The following is a 16,515-nucleotide window of genomic DNA, read 5'->3' on the forward strand; positions in this document are numbered from 1 at the left end:
TCATTGTTTCCCCTAGTAATATTAACAAAAATATTTTGTATAGTTCTTTGAAGGTCCCTACTTGAGGTTGAAAACAAGCCTCTTTAAAACAGATGTGAATCTAAAAGCTATATTTGGCCCCATGAAAACTTAATTTATAATCCCACAATATTTGGATGGTAGTTTTGGCATTTGTACAACAAACTCGAATTTCAAAGATGCAAATCTTTTGATGACGGGGAACCCCAGCAGATTTATACACCGAGACATTATAAAATCACAACAAGAAATGGATTCGTTTGTCATTTTTTTATTGTGGCAATACAAATACGCATTTTACTTAGATTTCTGGCTCTGTGCCTGTGCCTTGAGCACCTTGACGACGATCTTCTGCTCCTCAATCAGGAAAGCGCGCTTGATCCTGAGAATGAAAGCAAAAGACAATGTACGAGTCATTCAAAACGTCCACGTCCTGTATCCTTTATGGTGTCTTCAGCCTGACGTTTGGACAGAATCAAGGCTGACGCTCCTCGGGAGTCAGGAGGTGAAGTGAAACACTTTTCTTACCTGTCGCGCACACACTTGGCGCACATGGATCCTCCGTAGGCCCTGCTGACGTGCTTCTTGGTCTTGGAGAGCCTCATCAGAACCTGAGGTCTGACGGCGCGAATCTGGAAGACAACAAACAACAGCGATGATCAAGTACCGGCTTGGAAAAATGATTCCACGTGATCGCAGAAGTCAAGCAATTTTATCGTCAGCATTAAAAAAAAAAAAACATTTATAGTCTGTATGTTAATCTGTAAAAATGCACAATTGTCACGCTACTCTGCATTTGGAACTGCATGCAGCGGATCACAGTAAATAACTGACGGGGCAACATGGAGGATGTAGATTTAAGGAACCTGCTCTACAACTAAAATAAACAACAAAAAAAGTGTTATACTTTTGTCACTTCTACCTTTCCAAATTAACCAAGATACACATTTCAATCTCGTCACACTAGTGAAAAGACTGAAATGTTGACAAGTTTAAAATTCAGTAACTGATGGATCATTTTTTTCACCATTACAGCTGGACCACACTTTTGCCTGTTCTGATGCTACTTGTGTCTTTTCCGACTTGGAGGTGGGCTCCTGCTTTCAGATGTCAAGAAAAGGACCTTCATTTCTCACTGTCCTGAAGAAAAGCCTGGCATGGAAGTCCAAGAATATGACCCACATATTGAGGTAAGACACATTTCTCACAATTAGGAAAATGAGCACACACCTGTATCAGAGTATATATGTGGATGCAGCACAATGGAGATTGGTCGGGCTTTCTTTACTTGGAGCAAACTAATCTCACATCTTAATCTCGTACAAATAGCTGGGTTAAAAATTGATATGCCCATTTGAATTTTAGAGATTAATTTATAGAACTCATTCCCAGTGTCACGGTTTCTTCAGCAAGAACCACTAAAACTCCTGCCTGGTCAGCGTAATTGTTCCAGACAAAGTGTATAGATGTGTAAATATAATACAATTACCACTCTCTTAACAACAGTCTGTGATTTTAAAAAGTATTGATATAGGCACGATGATGGCAGTACCTGAAGGTCACCTAAACTGCTTTCAGATTGGAAATATCAGTATATCAGTACAGTAAAATACTTTTTTTTTTTTTTTTTTTTGTAGTATTCCCAAATTTATAGCAACCAGGAAGCTGAATCACCGAATGGCTACAGGCAGTTAAAACTCACAACTTTAGGAATAAAATAAATAAATAAAATTAAAAAAAACATGACATTTAAATTGCTTCTGCACCTCTGAAACTGGTGTCAGAAATGTAAGTTTAAAGTTCACCCAAAAACCTATAAAGATTTTATAATTATGATATTCTCTTTCATATTAGGTTCCATTTTTCACTATTATGCTCCTAATCAAAGTTTTCTAGACAGCAAACCAGAAGAGCTGGCGGAGGGTGCTGGTGGTGGTGTTGTAAAAACAGGTCTGAAGCCGCAGCCAAATCATCCACGCCGTCTCTTTTGTAGATAATCCAACGCAGAGTGCTAACCCGAGTTAAGATTAAATTTAGAATCAGTTCAAGGAAATAAAGATTTCTCCCAGTTGTTCCAAAGTTTGATTAAATTTTTTTTTTTTTCCCCAGACCTGCAACGAAACATGAGACCATGTGCACACACACAAGTGAGGACTTCCTCTGAACACAGGAGACACACACACACTCTCACACACTCATTCACTCTCACACACACACACACTCATTCACTCTCACACACTCTCTCTCTCTCACACACACACTCATTCACTCTCTCTCACACACACTCACTCACACACACACACACTCACTTACACACACTCATTCATTCATTCACTCTCACACACTCATTCACTCACTCTCTCACTCACACACACTCACTCTCTCACACTCACTCACTCACTCACACTCATTCATTCTCTCTCACACACACACACACACTCATTCACTCTCACACACACACACTCATTCACTCACTCTCTCACACACACACACTCACTCACACACACACACTCACTCTCTCACTCACACACACTCTCTCACTCACACACACTCATTCACTCACACACACACATTCACTCTCTCTCACACACACACACACACTCACACACTCATTCACTCTCTCTCTCACACACACGTGTACTGTGGAAGAACAAACATCTTCACGGGGTTTAAAAACAACATGTACTTACTCCACGCAGTCTTCCCGGACAGATGCCACACGCGGACTTGGGGGCTTTGCCGACCTTCTTGGTGTACAGGTACACGATCCGGTTACCGGGCGTCCGTGACCTGTTTGTAGGACGAGAGGAGCCGCGGGCAACAAGTTACACGGCCGGTCATCAAGTGTCACCGCACCGGCTTCACCGGCGCGCAACCAAAACGCATCACGGAGAGCTCACTTACAGCCTGGTTTTGTTGGAGGCGGTGTTGTAGGACAACCTACGGCGGTAAGTCAGGCGTTGCACCATCTTGAAGCTGGAAACAAGACACGAATCATTTTTAAGAGGAGCCTCATCTGCAGCCGCTGTCCGTGTTTGTGCGCACACGGCGGCCTTTCCATGAAACGGGAGAGGCGGTCTAAACTCCCTCAATCACTCGGTAAGTCATTAAATGATCACATCGCTAAATAAAACGAGTTACTCTGAGCATCTTCTCTCCTTCAAATGGACTAAATCTGTTTTCAAAACGTAGGATTACAGTCGATTCTAAAGTCATTTGGTTTCGGAGGAAAAACAAGGGGACGCCATACCTGCTATCGCCTTAACCGGAAGAGGAAGGACCGAGGCGGATGTTAAAGCTTTAAAGTTCCTCCAAAGCTGAGCGTTTGTCTGCCCCCTGCTGGCGGTTCCCTTTCACTACGCGCAGTAAGAAACGTGCGTAATGATGCGTTTGTTACATAAAAACGAACCGTGTCCTCTACGTTTATTTATGTTGAAATTACAAATTGTCATGTGACGTCAGCAACACATTTAAAGAACAAAAGCACAAACAAACATAGCAAAAAAAACAAAACAAAAAAACAGTAATACACACAATTCAATTAAATTATTACTAGTACAACTTCCTTAATTGGCTATTCATGTAATATATCTTAAAAGATCAGAGATGTTGTTAAAAAAAATTAGATAAAATAACTTTTTCATTTAACACAATTCAACTGAAATTAAACTGCCACCCAATATGTAATAAAGTAACCACAATAGATTTCAGGGTTGTGTAATTTAAATATCTGTTCCCTTTTCACGGCACAGTTCGACATGTCAGAGCAGGAAAAGCACAGGTGTGCAATTACTGTAATCAGTTTCACCTGTGTTCCCCCTGCTCTGCAAGCCAAAATGTTTTCCTGAACAAAATCCTATCGAGAGAACCTTTTGGCGACCCTCCCGCATCTACAAGCAAGGAGCAATATACTGTTTTCACAGTCATCGTTTTTACAGTCGACATTTTTACTTTATACTTCTTTCTTTTTTTTTTTTTTACTGTATATTTATTTATTTTTTATTTACAATATCAAGACAGGTACACTGAATACCCACCAGATGGCAGTAGATACCTGACTATGGGCTGGATGCATGGTGCTGTTGTGAGTAGCAAGTTAACCTTTTAAATATTGTCACCCGGAAACAAATGTCAAATTGCATTGAGATTCTCACACATTTATAGACGTACCGACACAAATAGAGTGTAAAGATAAGCCTGAAGGCAGTTGCTGTAATTTGTGTTGTCTGACTTGTGAAGAATCCTGCAGCTGTCTGGCAGACATAAATGCACACTCAAAACCAACTGGTTTTACCTCATAAAGAACAGGGGAGCTTTGTTGTTGAACTGAGTTTGCAAAAAAAAAAAGTTTCTTTATGCTTAGTCACATGGGATTGTATTGCAAAACCCATGATTGGTGTTATTCTCTGTGAAAGTATTTTAAGCATATTCCAAATCTTACAAAAACAAATATTATTCTTTATTTATTTAAATAAAATGCTTATTTTTACTATAAATATGTAAACAAATTTAAGTAAAGAAAAATAACAATGCAGGTTTACTCGAACATAATTAGTAAGCAATACTAGTTGCAAGAAATTCAAACCAAAATTGGAAACTTTTTTTGACTGCTCCAAATCCCCACCCCTTAAAAATCTCAATAAAGGTTCATCAATGCAGTTAAACAACACAAACGGCATATGCCATTGAAGCTGAAAGACAATATCCAGGTAGAAGAAAAGGCACCAAACACACTGTCCCTCCAAAGACGAGAGAAATGGCTCAAAATGGCTCCCTGTCAAAGAGGTGCTGTGTCACAAGCAAGACACTTGCCAAGCTCCGCCAACAGGTGGAGAGCTTGCATTCTTTTAGATGAAGCATTTGGCAAAGGCAAAGTTCAGGGACAACACAAGGCTCTTAACAGTGTAGTCTAGTTTAGTGCTTAACTTTGAATTCCCTACTGGCGGGACTTGGTTTTTGACGGTGATAAATTCGTTATTTTGCACTGTCTTTGGAGATTAATTATTGAACCAGGAAATACATATATTTATTTATTTTTTTACAGGTAAACTAAGAAAATATTTAAAAAAAATTCTAATCAAGTGGAATATTAACTTGTGCCAGTCTCTTTTTTTGGTTGTTGTTTTTTGAGAGAATGTAGACTGACAATTCCCAAATGTGTTTGACTTAAATGAAAAAGTCTTTTCCAGTAAATTACAAAAATAAGCTGCAAGATTTGGTAATTCTTTCCAAGAATTTTTTTATGAATGTGTAAATACCGCTTCTCCCCACCCCCCCTCCCCTTACACATAGACTGCTATTGTTTTTGTTGATTAAAAACTTTCTACCGATGGTGACCCCCTGAAGGTCAAAGCATGTTCTACATTATCTGTTAAGGCACTGATTTGATTAAGTCCAGATGTGATGTGATTTGGGATTGACCCGTTCATCACGAGAATCGCGGTCTTTCACGAAGGGTGCCAAGAAGATTTGCACCGACTCCAAGGGACACTGAGGCTCACACACACACACACACACACACACACACACACACACACATCCAAATAATTAGTAACATCTGCAGGCAGTCTGTCTTCATTTTGCCCGAAGTAATTATTCTAAAAGTCAGAATGTCAATGTTAATTTAGATGCTAATCCAAACAAATATCAATAAATTCATGATGGTTAGATCATCTGAGAGGATTTTACTCGTTAGATTTTGATGACGCCCCCTGCCACCCGGGTCCCCTCCCTGTCAATCAGTCCGGGCTGCTGGTCAAAGATGAACCATATCACCTTAAGTGCACTTGATTACGCAAGCCGACCCCCTCTCTCCACATCTCCTTGGGCCTTCTGTGTAATCTGCTGAGATTTAAACCTGCTGCTCCTGTTTAATAAATCCACTGCGATTAAAATAGGATTACAGCTCTGCGTTCGCCTTCCTAATGACATCAGAGCATGAAACATTTTTTGACTTTTTTTTTCAGTTGTCTGGATTTTGCCCAAGCTCACTCATTTCTCCCTCCTACTTGTCATAACCAGACAGGCAGCTATAATTTCCCAACTTCCCTTTCCCTCCAAGCCCCAAAAACCTCATCCTTGCTGCCCAGCAGGTCCGCCCATCTGTGGGGCTGTTGACATAAAGATTAACCTTATAATGCAGGACACATCCTGTATCAATGCCGTGCCCCTTCACACCAGACTTCTCAATGACGGATAACAGCCAAAGAAAAATATGCTGCAGTGTCAGGTTGTTGTTTGCTTGAACCTTGAAACCGTCACACTAAATCGCCCATATCGTGCTTGGTAACGGTGATCAGATGCTCAGGGATGTGAAGCCATTCAAAATGAAGCGGCATATTCAAAAAGATCATGAGGACACACTGCACGTGCTGTCCCTCCTGCTTTTAGTAAAGTGAAATAAGGGATGGAAGGAGCGGATCAATAGGACTCTCTTGTCCCGTTTGTCCTTCGGCAGCGTTGTCGTGCAGTGGTTAAATACTATAAGGTCACAAAAGGCAAAGATTGATTGCATCTTTGCTTCAGCTCACCTCATGACTCTGATCACAGACATGTATTCTAGGCAATGTATTCTACTTAAATACACAATGTGGTAACAGCATGCAGTCAAGAGTAAAATGATGATGTGAGGTCTTCTGTGTTTTTTAGTACAATGATATAAATGATAAAAGGCATAAATCCTCCAAGATTAGCTTCTTAATATACCCCTGTGAACACTCAAACTTATTCTGGCTGAAATATAATAATACCTAAAAGAGTACTGACAGTTGATGGAAAAAATAGTTTCTGCTATTTAAATGTTGATTGTTGTGACTGTTGCAATCAAAGCAGGTTAAAAAGTCAACTTCTTTTAAATTTGGAAGCAGACCGCGGTTTCACTTGTGATTGAAGTTAGTGTATCACAACTGATGAACACGCTCAGGGCAGTAGGTACCATCGAGTCCACACGTTTCCATTTTACACATTTTCACAACTTAAAGTTACGTGTAGCAGGTTTTTTACAATGCAATGTGTTTCAGACTGAAACTACTGGATGACATTTAGTACACATTCACACTTAGTAGCACAAGCTGTAGCGTTGCTCACTCAGCTGGGATGCTGATGTTGGTATCAATGTACAGCCTCACAGAGTTGCTAATAGCCGCTGACTCTTCAACTCAAGAGGCGTCAAAGGGATGTTAACAAAACGTTTGGGCATAATGTCCTGAAATTGGCCCATTTTAGCCGAATAGAAGTCTAGAAATGCCCAAATCACTGAGCAACAATTTAGAGTAAAAAAAAAAAGGTCAGAAATCAAATAAGACCATTAGAAGGAAACCTCTGAGTCATACAGATGTGTGCTGTTAATTAACTTAATAACACAATATAATAAAATAATACAACATTAAAAGTCCAGTTAGTTAAATGATGTATATCTGGAAACATTAAAAAAAAATGTTCAGCTTGAATATTTCAAAATTATAGGAGTTTGAACTCATGACCTCCATAAAATCCCAACTGCACTAAATGATAACAATCTCCAGTGAAAACGGGGTCTTACTTTCACTGTGTGATTGTATCCAATCAGGTCCAGCACTTAGTGATCAGACCTGCCTGTGGATTATCAATTGGTTAATCTCTTTAGCACTACTGCTGCTAAAATGAATATTCCAATCCAAACCCTGAAACACCTGAAATGTTTCTCCCACTTTATCATCGGATCTTGTTTTTCGTGTAATAAAGTCAAGACAGACCACTTGTCTTTTGGGAAATATTTACTCAGCTGTTTTCAAGAGTTTCATTGATTGACTATTTAGTATCTGAGCATCTCATTGGTGCCTCGGCCCATTTTGTTGAGCTGACTGTGTTTTCCTGACGGGCAGGTGGTCTGTCCAAGCCTCTTTGTGCAGATGTATTAGTGCCGGTGGTGGTGATATTCGGGGGTTGCTAACATGAGGCTTTCAACATCTAATCTGAAGCAAGTGTCTTAGAAAATGCTTATATTGGGACTCCAATTTCACTGCTTTCCTCCTCAACGAGACCTAAAAGCTTTGTGTGACTGATTAATAAAAATGACTTTTTCAATGGGGCTAATTCAATACTTTGCCTCAGTCGATCGTACTTCCCTCCTCACCGGAAAAAAACTTGCTTGGTTATCATCACCCTATCTATCCCCCCCTGCCCCATTGCTGACAAATCCATACAACTATGTGGGACACAAAGGCTCGGATTTAGCTACCGGGCCAAAGTGAGGGTGGGCCAGGTGGGGGGCAGGGCCAGCATGGACATTTCTGTTGTTTTTGTCGCAGCACAGATTTCAGACAAATCAAAACAACTGCCAACCCCCCCCCCCCCCCCCCCCCCCCCCCCCAACCCCAACCCACATGACCCTGTGACCAGTCATCACTTTTAGGCTGGAAATGCCGCCAGATCAGGAGCGGTCGGCGCTGTGGCGGAGAGGACAGGCTTGTGTGTGCACTGTGGGACCATTGTTGAAAAAGAGCTGACGGCTTGGATGGGATCTCATTTGATAGGCAAAAATATCGACAGATCTAAATTTCAAGAGGGGAGGGGAGGGGAGGGGAGGGGGGGTGTTTACAGGCTCAGAGGGACTTTATCATGTGTACGGACCAGATGCTCATACAGCTAAACTTATTTAAAAAAAGAAAACCTGTTTGCTCTCGTGACAGCCCTTTTGTGTCATCCAGTCACAATTTAAACTGGCTTCATGAGTTACTGTCACTCAAACACGAGACCAGCTTAAGTCAAACCACTTGAAATTGGACCCCAGTTTGACTTTTACAATCCGTAAAGGTCAGAGTACAAGTGACAGATTTTTGGTTTTAAAGAGTAATCGAGACCAAAAGCATAATCATGTTTAGTCTTCCAGGGTGGGTCACTCCCAATCCTACTCCTAACCTCCTAAATACCCACTTTTTTTTTACACCTCAAGCTTGCTCTGTTAAAAATGTCAAGTCTCAACCTCATGGCGAGATACGCTGATGACCTAACTGCGACATCATCCAGGTCATTTGTCTCAAATTTTGTAAAAACTCCTCCTGGAGTCACAGCAGACATGATACAACTGTTCTCACAGGCTGAAAGAGTGACAAATAAACTTCATTAGTAAAATCAGTGGAATTTCCTTTTAACGACCCAAAATTGACAGATGGTTTGGTGACAAAGCCTTTACCCAGCAGCCCAGCCTTGTTATCCCCCACCATCTGATCGATCATGTAGCTTACTTGCGTGTTCATTCGCGAATCAAATCTGAGTTTTAATCCAGTTCACAGCACAGGGAGGCAGTTTGTACTCTTGGAAAACTGTGTTGGGACGGGTTGAAGCCCAGTGGCGACAGCTCCAGTAAGAACACCACTGCTTTATCGAGGGAGGGAAGCAATCAAACTCATTCGCGCAAGTGACTGATTGGTCTTCTGCACTTTGGAGTTTGACAGCATCTCACTTGCAGGCCTTCTAAAGGCATTTTATGAGGGCGGAACAGCTTTGACATTTTGCTGAACTTTTCCTTCAGAAATATGCATGTATGCTTTTTTTGTTGTTGTCAAAAGTTAGATTAAAAAAAAAGATAACATTCTCATATCTGTCTGGTATTACAAAAAAAAAAGTGAAAACATGGCTTTAAGAAACTGTTTGATAAAAGAAATTTAAGATCTGCCTTTGAATTATTTATCAGGGGGACAATGAGAGAGCTCTTTTAAATACCTAGTATGTCCTGATCAGCTAATTTAGCGCCATGTACTGATATGAACCTAAATGGTCACAAAACATCAGACTATTGATAATGTGACGTAACTCAAGTCAATGCTTTTAGCCTCTTTGTCCCCTGTTGGGTAACAAGAAGCAGCTGGAGAGGAGAGGAGAGGAGAGGAGAGGAGAGGAGAGGAGAGGAGAGGAGAGGAGTGGAGAGGAGTGGAGAGGAGAGGAGATGGGGCAATCAATGAGGTCAGTGAATCATGATTTATTATACAGCACCCAGCCATTAGTGTCGCACATACTTTGTCACACTGCGTAAAGATTGCATGTCCCTGCCTATCGAACAGGCTTTGGCCCGTCGCCTGGTGCTAAGTGGTTGGTGGGGAATTTTTGTTTGACACGAAGGGGGAAACATGGCAATCTTGGGGGGTCCTGAAAGGATGATGGTTATTATGTCAGAAGAACAATGGACATGGGCTGACATATTCACAGATGAAGCAATAACGCGTGTTTGACCTTTTTAAATGATTATTCTGGCACTTTAAGATCCTAAAAACGGTAAAGAAATAGGACTTCTTAATTTCCGACAAAATCTGAAGTGCAAAAATGTATTTGTGGTACAGCTTACTCCAAAAGGTCTCGCGCACAACCCTGTGTCAACACACAAATCATCATTTTTACACTTTGTCTATAACAGAAAAAAGGAATAGGCTTGCTGGTATTTTCTTACTTTGGGACAGCAGCTCGCACCCGTCTCCAGTCCGTATGCTAAGCCAAGTAAAGATGTTATGGGAAGAAACCCAACATGCAAATCTCCCCTTATGTTTAAAAACGCCTTCATAATCAAACCTACTCGGTGTAAGGATGTATTTTATGTGACAAAAATAATCAATAGTGCTGCACCTTTTGGTTGCACATGACACCACAGCGCATGTCACCTTGAAATGACCCAAAGCATGCGCATACATCCTCCACTGAGCTGAGGCACATCCACCTGTTCCGCCACCAGAGGAATGAAAATAAGAAAATGTGTGGAAATATTGCCTTTTCTGTGTAACCACGGCAACTCCTTCCTTCAAATTAAACATCACCAAAGCCCCCGCCGCGTGAGACGAGAGGGGAGGGATGCGCCGTCTGCCGCTTACCTGGCTTTATTAATAAACCAGCCGGTTCACGTGGTCAGCCCATCCCAGCGCAGTGTTCTGCTACATTAGCAAGGTATTTTCGACTGGGTGATTTTTTTATTTTTTTTTTCTTCTCTCATACGAGAGAAGCGGATGCTGCCGCTGCTACTGCTGCTGTTGTGAGGGAGAGTGGAGCTTGTTTGGAAGAGCAGGGTTTTGTTTCTCCCCCCCCTCTCTCTCTCTCTCCTCTCCAAAGCTCCTCCTCTGCCGTCGGAGAGCGGAGACCGGTCACATATTTTTTTTTTTTTTGTTCAATGAGAGCAAGAGGGCACCGGAGAGGATTTCCTAATTCCAACCTGCTGCTGTTGCCGTGCGGCTGTTTCCTCGCCTCTGTCAAAGGTAAGGCATGACACGGGTGTGCGAGGCTCTCCACGCGTCATGCGCCTCGCCAGGAGCAACTCATGTTTGGGGCTGTTTTGCTCGGGGATGACGGGTAGCCGTTTGTTGGGGGTGAGGATACAGCTGAAAGGGCGAATGCTTTATTGAAGGGCAGACAGGGGGGGGGGGGGGGGGGGGGGGGGGGAGAGTTGTCAGTGTTGCTGGCATGTCAGGCGAAGGCGTTCAGCTTTGAAGGCAGCATCGGTGAAAAGTCAAACAGGACAGGATGCGCGTTTTTGTTTTTTTTTCTTCATCTGCTTTTACCTGAGCAGCAGCGTCGCACCGCTTACCGTCTGTGACTGACCGCAGCCAAGTGATGTCCGTAAACCGTCGGCCTTCACATTTCCTCATATTTGCAGGTGCATCTCAAGATTTCTCACCACAAGTTGGCACAAATATAAAATGGTTAAATCGGGATCAGTCAGTATATCGCCTTTCTGCGTCCCAAGTTTTTTTTTCCGTCTGTTTGCGTATCTTGTGGTTTACATTCATTTAGCCCACTTGAGATTTCTGTTAATTCAGGGGTTAATGGTTGTCTGCTTAGGCTACAAAACTACCACCATCACAACAAAATTACATTTAAATGTTTAAACTTATACGTTTTTGGATTTATTTTTCCTTCATAAATGCTGGCATTTATTTCAGTGTAGTGTGAGGGGACAACAGTTAAATCACAGGATGCTTTTAAAACCAATGTTATGCATTAAATATCCATTTTAGGCTGAATAATGTGCATGAGACTTTAATTCTTGTATATCATTTCCTTAATGTCTTCATGTGGTGTTTTCTTGGTCTGGAATAGATTGGTTTGGTCTTCCACAGCAACACTGATTTAGTAGTTTTTTTTTTTTTATTGTTTTTATTTATTTAAAGGTCAAAAATGAAATCTGCATTTTGCCATTAGTCACTAGACTAATTAATCCAAACCAAAATAAACCTTGTGCACACAGTATTAATCACTTTAAAAAATAAATAAAAAATGTATCGTGTTTCATTGCCAATTTTACTCTGATTTTTTTTTTTTGGTCCAGTAATTAATTTATTTCTTCATTCTTTCAACACTGTCCAGTAGAGGCTAATATGAAGACATCATTTGGCAAACCAGACCCTGGAAAGCTCCTACAATCTTTTAAGCTCGTTTGAAACTGAAGACAGCACCATGCACTGTCTCCGATAATCGCCGCTGCCCACTCTCCCCTCTTCCTACCGACCAATTGAGAGTGAGGACACCCAAGAGCTGCACACAGACATGGGTTCAGATCAACCTTGCATGGATGCTCTAGAGCGAAGACCCACATTGGGTCCCACCTGGAAGCAGACGGGCCGTCGGTGTCTGCGAAAAAAGCTGCGGCCCGTTCGGATCTTAGGGTTCGTCTTCAGCCTGGTGGCCTTCAGTGCTGTCTCCTTCAGTGCCTTGACCTGGAGCTCAGGGGGGGTGCGTGAGCCGGCGCTCCCCCAGGAGAGCCTCCACCAGTCGGCCCCACACAGGACTCTACTTTTCACCCAAAACAAGTGGGACCCCAATGTGTCAGCTGACATGCCAATAGCCATGAAATCCACAGCAGATAGCAACGAGAGCCATGGGGAGTACCCACGAGACCTTTTTACCCGCGAGGAGAGGCGCCAAGGAGCCGTGGCTCTCCACATGTTTGGCATGATCTACATGTTCATTGCCTTGGCCATCGTGTGCGACGAGTTCTTCGTCCCAGCACTGACAGTCATCACAGAGAAACTGACCATTTCAGATGACGTAGCGGGTGCCACTTTCATGGCGGCAGGCGGCTCGGCCCCGGAGCTCTTCACCTCCATCATTGGAGTCTTCATCTCGCACAGCAACGTGGGCATCGGGACCATCGTGGGCTCGGCCGTCTTTAACATCCTCTTCGTCATCGGGATGTGTGCAATCTTCTCCAAGGAGATCCTCAACTTGACCTGGTGGCCGCTCTTTCGTGACGTGTCCTTCTATATCATGGATCTGATCATGCTCATCATCTTCTTCCTGGATAACATCATCTCCATGTGGGAAAGTATCACGCTGCTGTCCGCCTACGGCGCCTACGTTATCTTCATGAAGTGCAACAGCACAATGGAGGGCTTTGTCAAAGGCTGCATGAACAAGAACCAAGTGGTGGAAGTAGAGGTACAGCCCAAGGTGAGTTGAACATATAGTTTTATATGAAGTTTCAAAACATTAAAGACGTTGCAGTATGTGCAGTAATGAGTTTTTGGCTGATAGAAATGACCTTCGATGTCTCCTCTGGTTACACACTCATCCCATTTGAAACACTTCATACAGCTGGTTTCTCGTTCTAATGACTTGCTTTGATAATGGTTTCACTTGAACCTCAAACCAGTTTATTCGTAGCGACATGTTCTTAATTACATGCATCTTTTTTTTCTTTTGGTTCTCATCAACCCAAATGACTATTTTCAAATAGAACCAGTGTCTCTCAGATGTGCAGCACTCTTAGATCACTCAATATGGAACAGCTGCTTCCAAACATATGCTGTGTTGGCTTATATCGTGCACTCATTACTTCAAAATAACAGAAACATATTGGGCATAAAGTGTGGAGTACTTTTAGCTGCTAAACTGACCATCGTACATTAATACCATTCACTCGACGCTGCTGTGCAGGGCTGACATACAGTATTCCACTGTGGGATTAATGAAACAGAGTCAAATGTGTAATTCTGGGTTAAGCTTTACAAATTGTGTCCCAGTCTGACAAACAAATCCCTTGGAAAATCTCAGGAGATATTTTTTTCCGCCCAGTTAAAGATTCCCGACATAAACACTGTATTTAAATTGTTGGCATATAAAATTCGAGGTGAACCAAGTACAGGATTTGTGCGTTTGTCCCGTGCTTCTCTTCATATTTGCTTTAAGTGGAAGTTCTTCACATACAGTCAGTCAGCATAATATTTCACTCCTTGCTCAAAGGCATTAATAGCAAATACTCTGCTGACAAAAATAGTAGAAATCATTGCGTCACTTCACCTAACATTCACCCCGTCAATGACACTTGAGGGCAAAAGACACTGCAGTGCAATTTGATACCAGTGTAGAGATTATCCGGACGGATTTAGATTTCTTTGTGACATGAGATGAAAATGAAATTTTTAGAAAGTTGTACTGTAAAGCTTTCATTAAATCGGGATTTATTCTGAGTACATAAAGGATATTTAAACAGCAGGTTACACAATGTAGACAAAAACTCTCAAGGAAGCCAATAGCAGCATTTGCTGTGCAGTGTGTGTAAACCAAAATGCTAAAACGAATGCATCTTTGTTTGAAAGTAAACATGTACATTATCATTGTCTGTACTTGTATGCTTTATATGCTATAGTCATTTGGTTCAGGGTTTATGTGCAAGAAGAGAGTGAGAACTGTGGTGCACGGGCTGAGTGCCAGAGAAGACTCAGGTGACCTTGAACTGCAATGAATTCTGGGTACTTTGACCAGGAGAAGCGTGCACGGGTGTCTGCTGGAAAACAACTTTTGATGGAGGAAAAAAATTGCGCAAGACAGATGAGTCGATTAAAACCCCGCCATCACGTCTCATCTTCCAGTCGCTCACAGCAGATTTAGCTTCTCCTCTCTCTGGCTTTGTGGGTAACAAAACCGTGGCTCCACTTCCCAGCATCCTCATTTAAAAAAACATGAATTAAAGATGTTCAAAATGACCATCTAAAGCTGTTACTTTACTTTAGATATAGGTTGCCAGGTAACCTCTTTTTGTCATTTGTAGCCTGGTCAGGGTTAATAGAGCTACAAAGGAACAAATATTATTAGAATATAATCATCTAAACACAGTTTTTAATCAAGCTTTGACACTTTGGGGACATGTGTATTTCAAGACACAAGTGTTATTTTGAGAGTTAATTGATGTTCGCTAGCGTGTGTGTGTGTGCGCGTGCGTTTGTGAATATGTGTGAGTTCACACGAGCGAAGCAGAGTGACACAGGAGGGCAAGGACTAGAATTCCAGAGATATTTCATAAAAATGTCAGATAAAATATGACACCAACTTTTATGAAGTGAATCATTTCATTGTGGTGAATGTGTTCCAATGTGTCCTCCATACAGCAGAGCAGGTGTGAGGACGCTAGTGTCGTTTTACGCCGTGTCCTTGAAATAAACACTTGATTAAAATGGGCTTCCCTGAGACTATTACATGCGTTATGATATCGGGACGTCCCTGTTGTGTGTTACATTGCTGCCATAGACCGAAACACAGGCAGGCAGTAGCAGAGGAGAGGTGGTGTTATGGGGCTGCTCGGCTGGTAATTGGTAGTTTGCCAGTAACAACGTATGTTTGCTATAAATACCATGAAAAATTAGATTCTGAGGTTCACGTAGACGGCAGGGTGATGTTCTGTATTTAGAAGTCATCCGTCAGTTTTGTATCTGTGACTGCCGCCTTTCATCACATTAGATAACTGCCTCTGCTGCCTTTTCTTTTTATTTTGTTTTTGACGTGAAAAGTTTCTTTTATCTAACTCGTTTATTCTGCTCCCGGTAACACAGAAATAGATGGCTTTGTTTCTCTTATTTTCTAGAAAATAATGTGTTCGCTCCCAGGCAGTGAGTATAATGGAGAAAGCAGGGCTTGCATTTTGATCATTCGGACAAATCAGAGGTGTCATAGGATGTTTTTTTTTTTTTTTTTGGTCTTTTAACCTGTAGGCTGAGGTCTAGCATTATTAATACAACCCAAACACAGCTGTCAGATCTCAGTTCCATGCAGTGGCTGCTTGGTCTACTTAAGCTATTGTTTTATCAGCAGTTGAACAGCGTCATTGAAAAGCAATCTGCAATAATCTCTCAATCCAGTTAACACAAATATAATGATCGACAGCACTATGCACTTCCACTTCCACAAAATAGGACAGCAGAAGCTTTTGTTTGTAGCAAGTTCAAGACATCGCATTGTTTGGGCGGAGACCGCATATGGACGGTTTCACACTCTCTCCACTCGGCTGATATTGGTTGTGGAGATGCACTGAAATCAATGAACAAAGATGAACAAAACAAAAATGAACTCCAGTTTCTTCTACTAAAAAAATAGCCTCGCACCATACTGAGAGGTAGGAAAAAAAATGTCTTCTAGTTAATATGACTGCCTGGAACTGATACCTTTTGGCTCATTGGGGTCAATCAACACAAGCTGTATTCTCCATTTAGTCCATTTAGTTGTGGTTTTCTTTCCACCACCACCTGAGAGAAGTGTCTGTCTCTT

The 16,515-nt window shown here is 41.8% G+C and overlaps 2 protein-coding genes across 7 annotated transcripts in view; one reads left to right on the forward strand and one right to left on the reverse strand.

Annotated features, from left to right (window-relative positions):
• Positions 1–273: 273 nt before the first annotated feature.
• Positions 274–3,303, reverse strand: rpl34 (ribosomal protein L34). The gene is made up of 5 exons (XM_069170365.1): positions 3,269–3,303; positions 2,923–2,994; positions 2,709–2,808; positions 547–650; positions 274–400 (listed from the first exon to the last, which is right to left on the reverse strand). The coding sequence occupies exons 2-5, from the start codon at positions 2,985–2,987 to the stop codon at positions 316–318; spliced, it is 354 nt and encodes a 117-aa protein (XP_069026466.1). The 5' UTR covers positions 2,988–2,994; positions 3,269–3,303; the 3' UTR covers positions 274–315.
• A 7,486-nt stretch (positions 3,304–10,789) lies between these two features.
• Positions 10,790–16,515, forward strand: part of LOC138210927 (sodium/potassium/calcium exchanger 2-like) — a 45,936-nt gene continuing 40,210 nt past the window's right edge. For 2 of the 6 annotated variants that reach the window (XM_069170370.1, XM_069170371.1), the window contains exons 1-2: positions 10,791–11,234; positions 12,343–13,424. In XM_069170370.1, coding sequence (XP_069026471.1) covers positions 12,523–13,424 — 902 coding nt within the window. In that variant the 5' untranslated portion in view covers positions 10,791–11,234; positions 12,343–12,522. Of the gene's footprint in view, positions 11,235–12,342; positions 13,426–16,515 lie in introns of all 6 variants that reach the window. The other 4 variants (XM_069170366.1, XM_069170367.1, XM_069170368.1 and 1 more) reach the window with 4 other exon arrangements.

Source organism: Embiotoca jacksoni, unplaced genomic scaffold (genome assembly GCF_022577435.1).
Source record: "Embiotoca jacksoni isolate LCO1_2020_lvr unplaced genomic scaffold, fEmbJac1.0.p SCAF_49, whole genome shotgun sequence".
Classification (NCBI taxonomy): domain Eukaryota; kingdom Metazoa; phylum Chordata; class Actinopteri; family Embiotocidae; genus Embiotoca; species Embiotoca jacksoni.

Excerpts from the sequence above, each read along its gene's own strand:
- rpl34 (XM_069170365.1), bottom strand. The coding sequence starts at position 2,987 with ATGGTGCAACGCCTGACTTACCGCCGTAGGTTGTCCTACAACACCGCC. Across the intron at positions 2,809-2,922 it reads GCCTCCAACAAAACCAGGCT|GTCACGGACGCCCGGTAACC; the intron begins GTAAGTGAGCTC and ends TCCTACAAACAG. Across the intron at positions 651-2,708 it reads GTCCGGGAAGACTGCGTGGA|ATTCGCGCCGTCAGACCTCA; the intron begins GTAAGTACATGT and ends GTTGTCTTCCAG.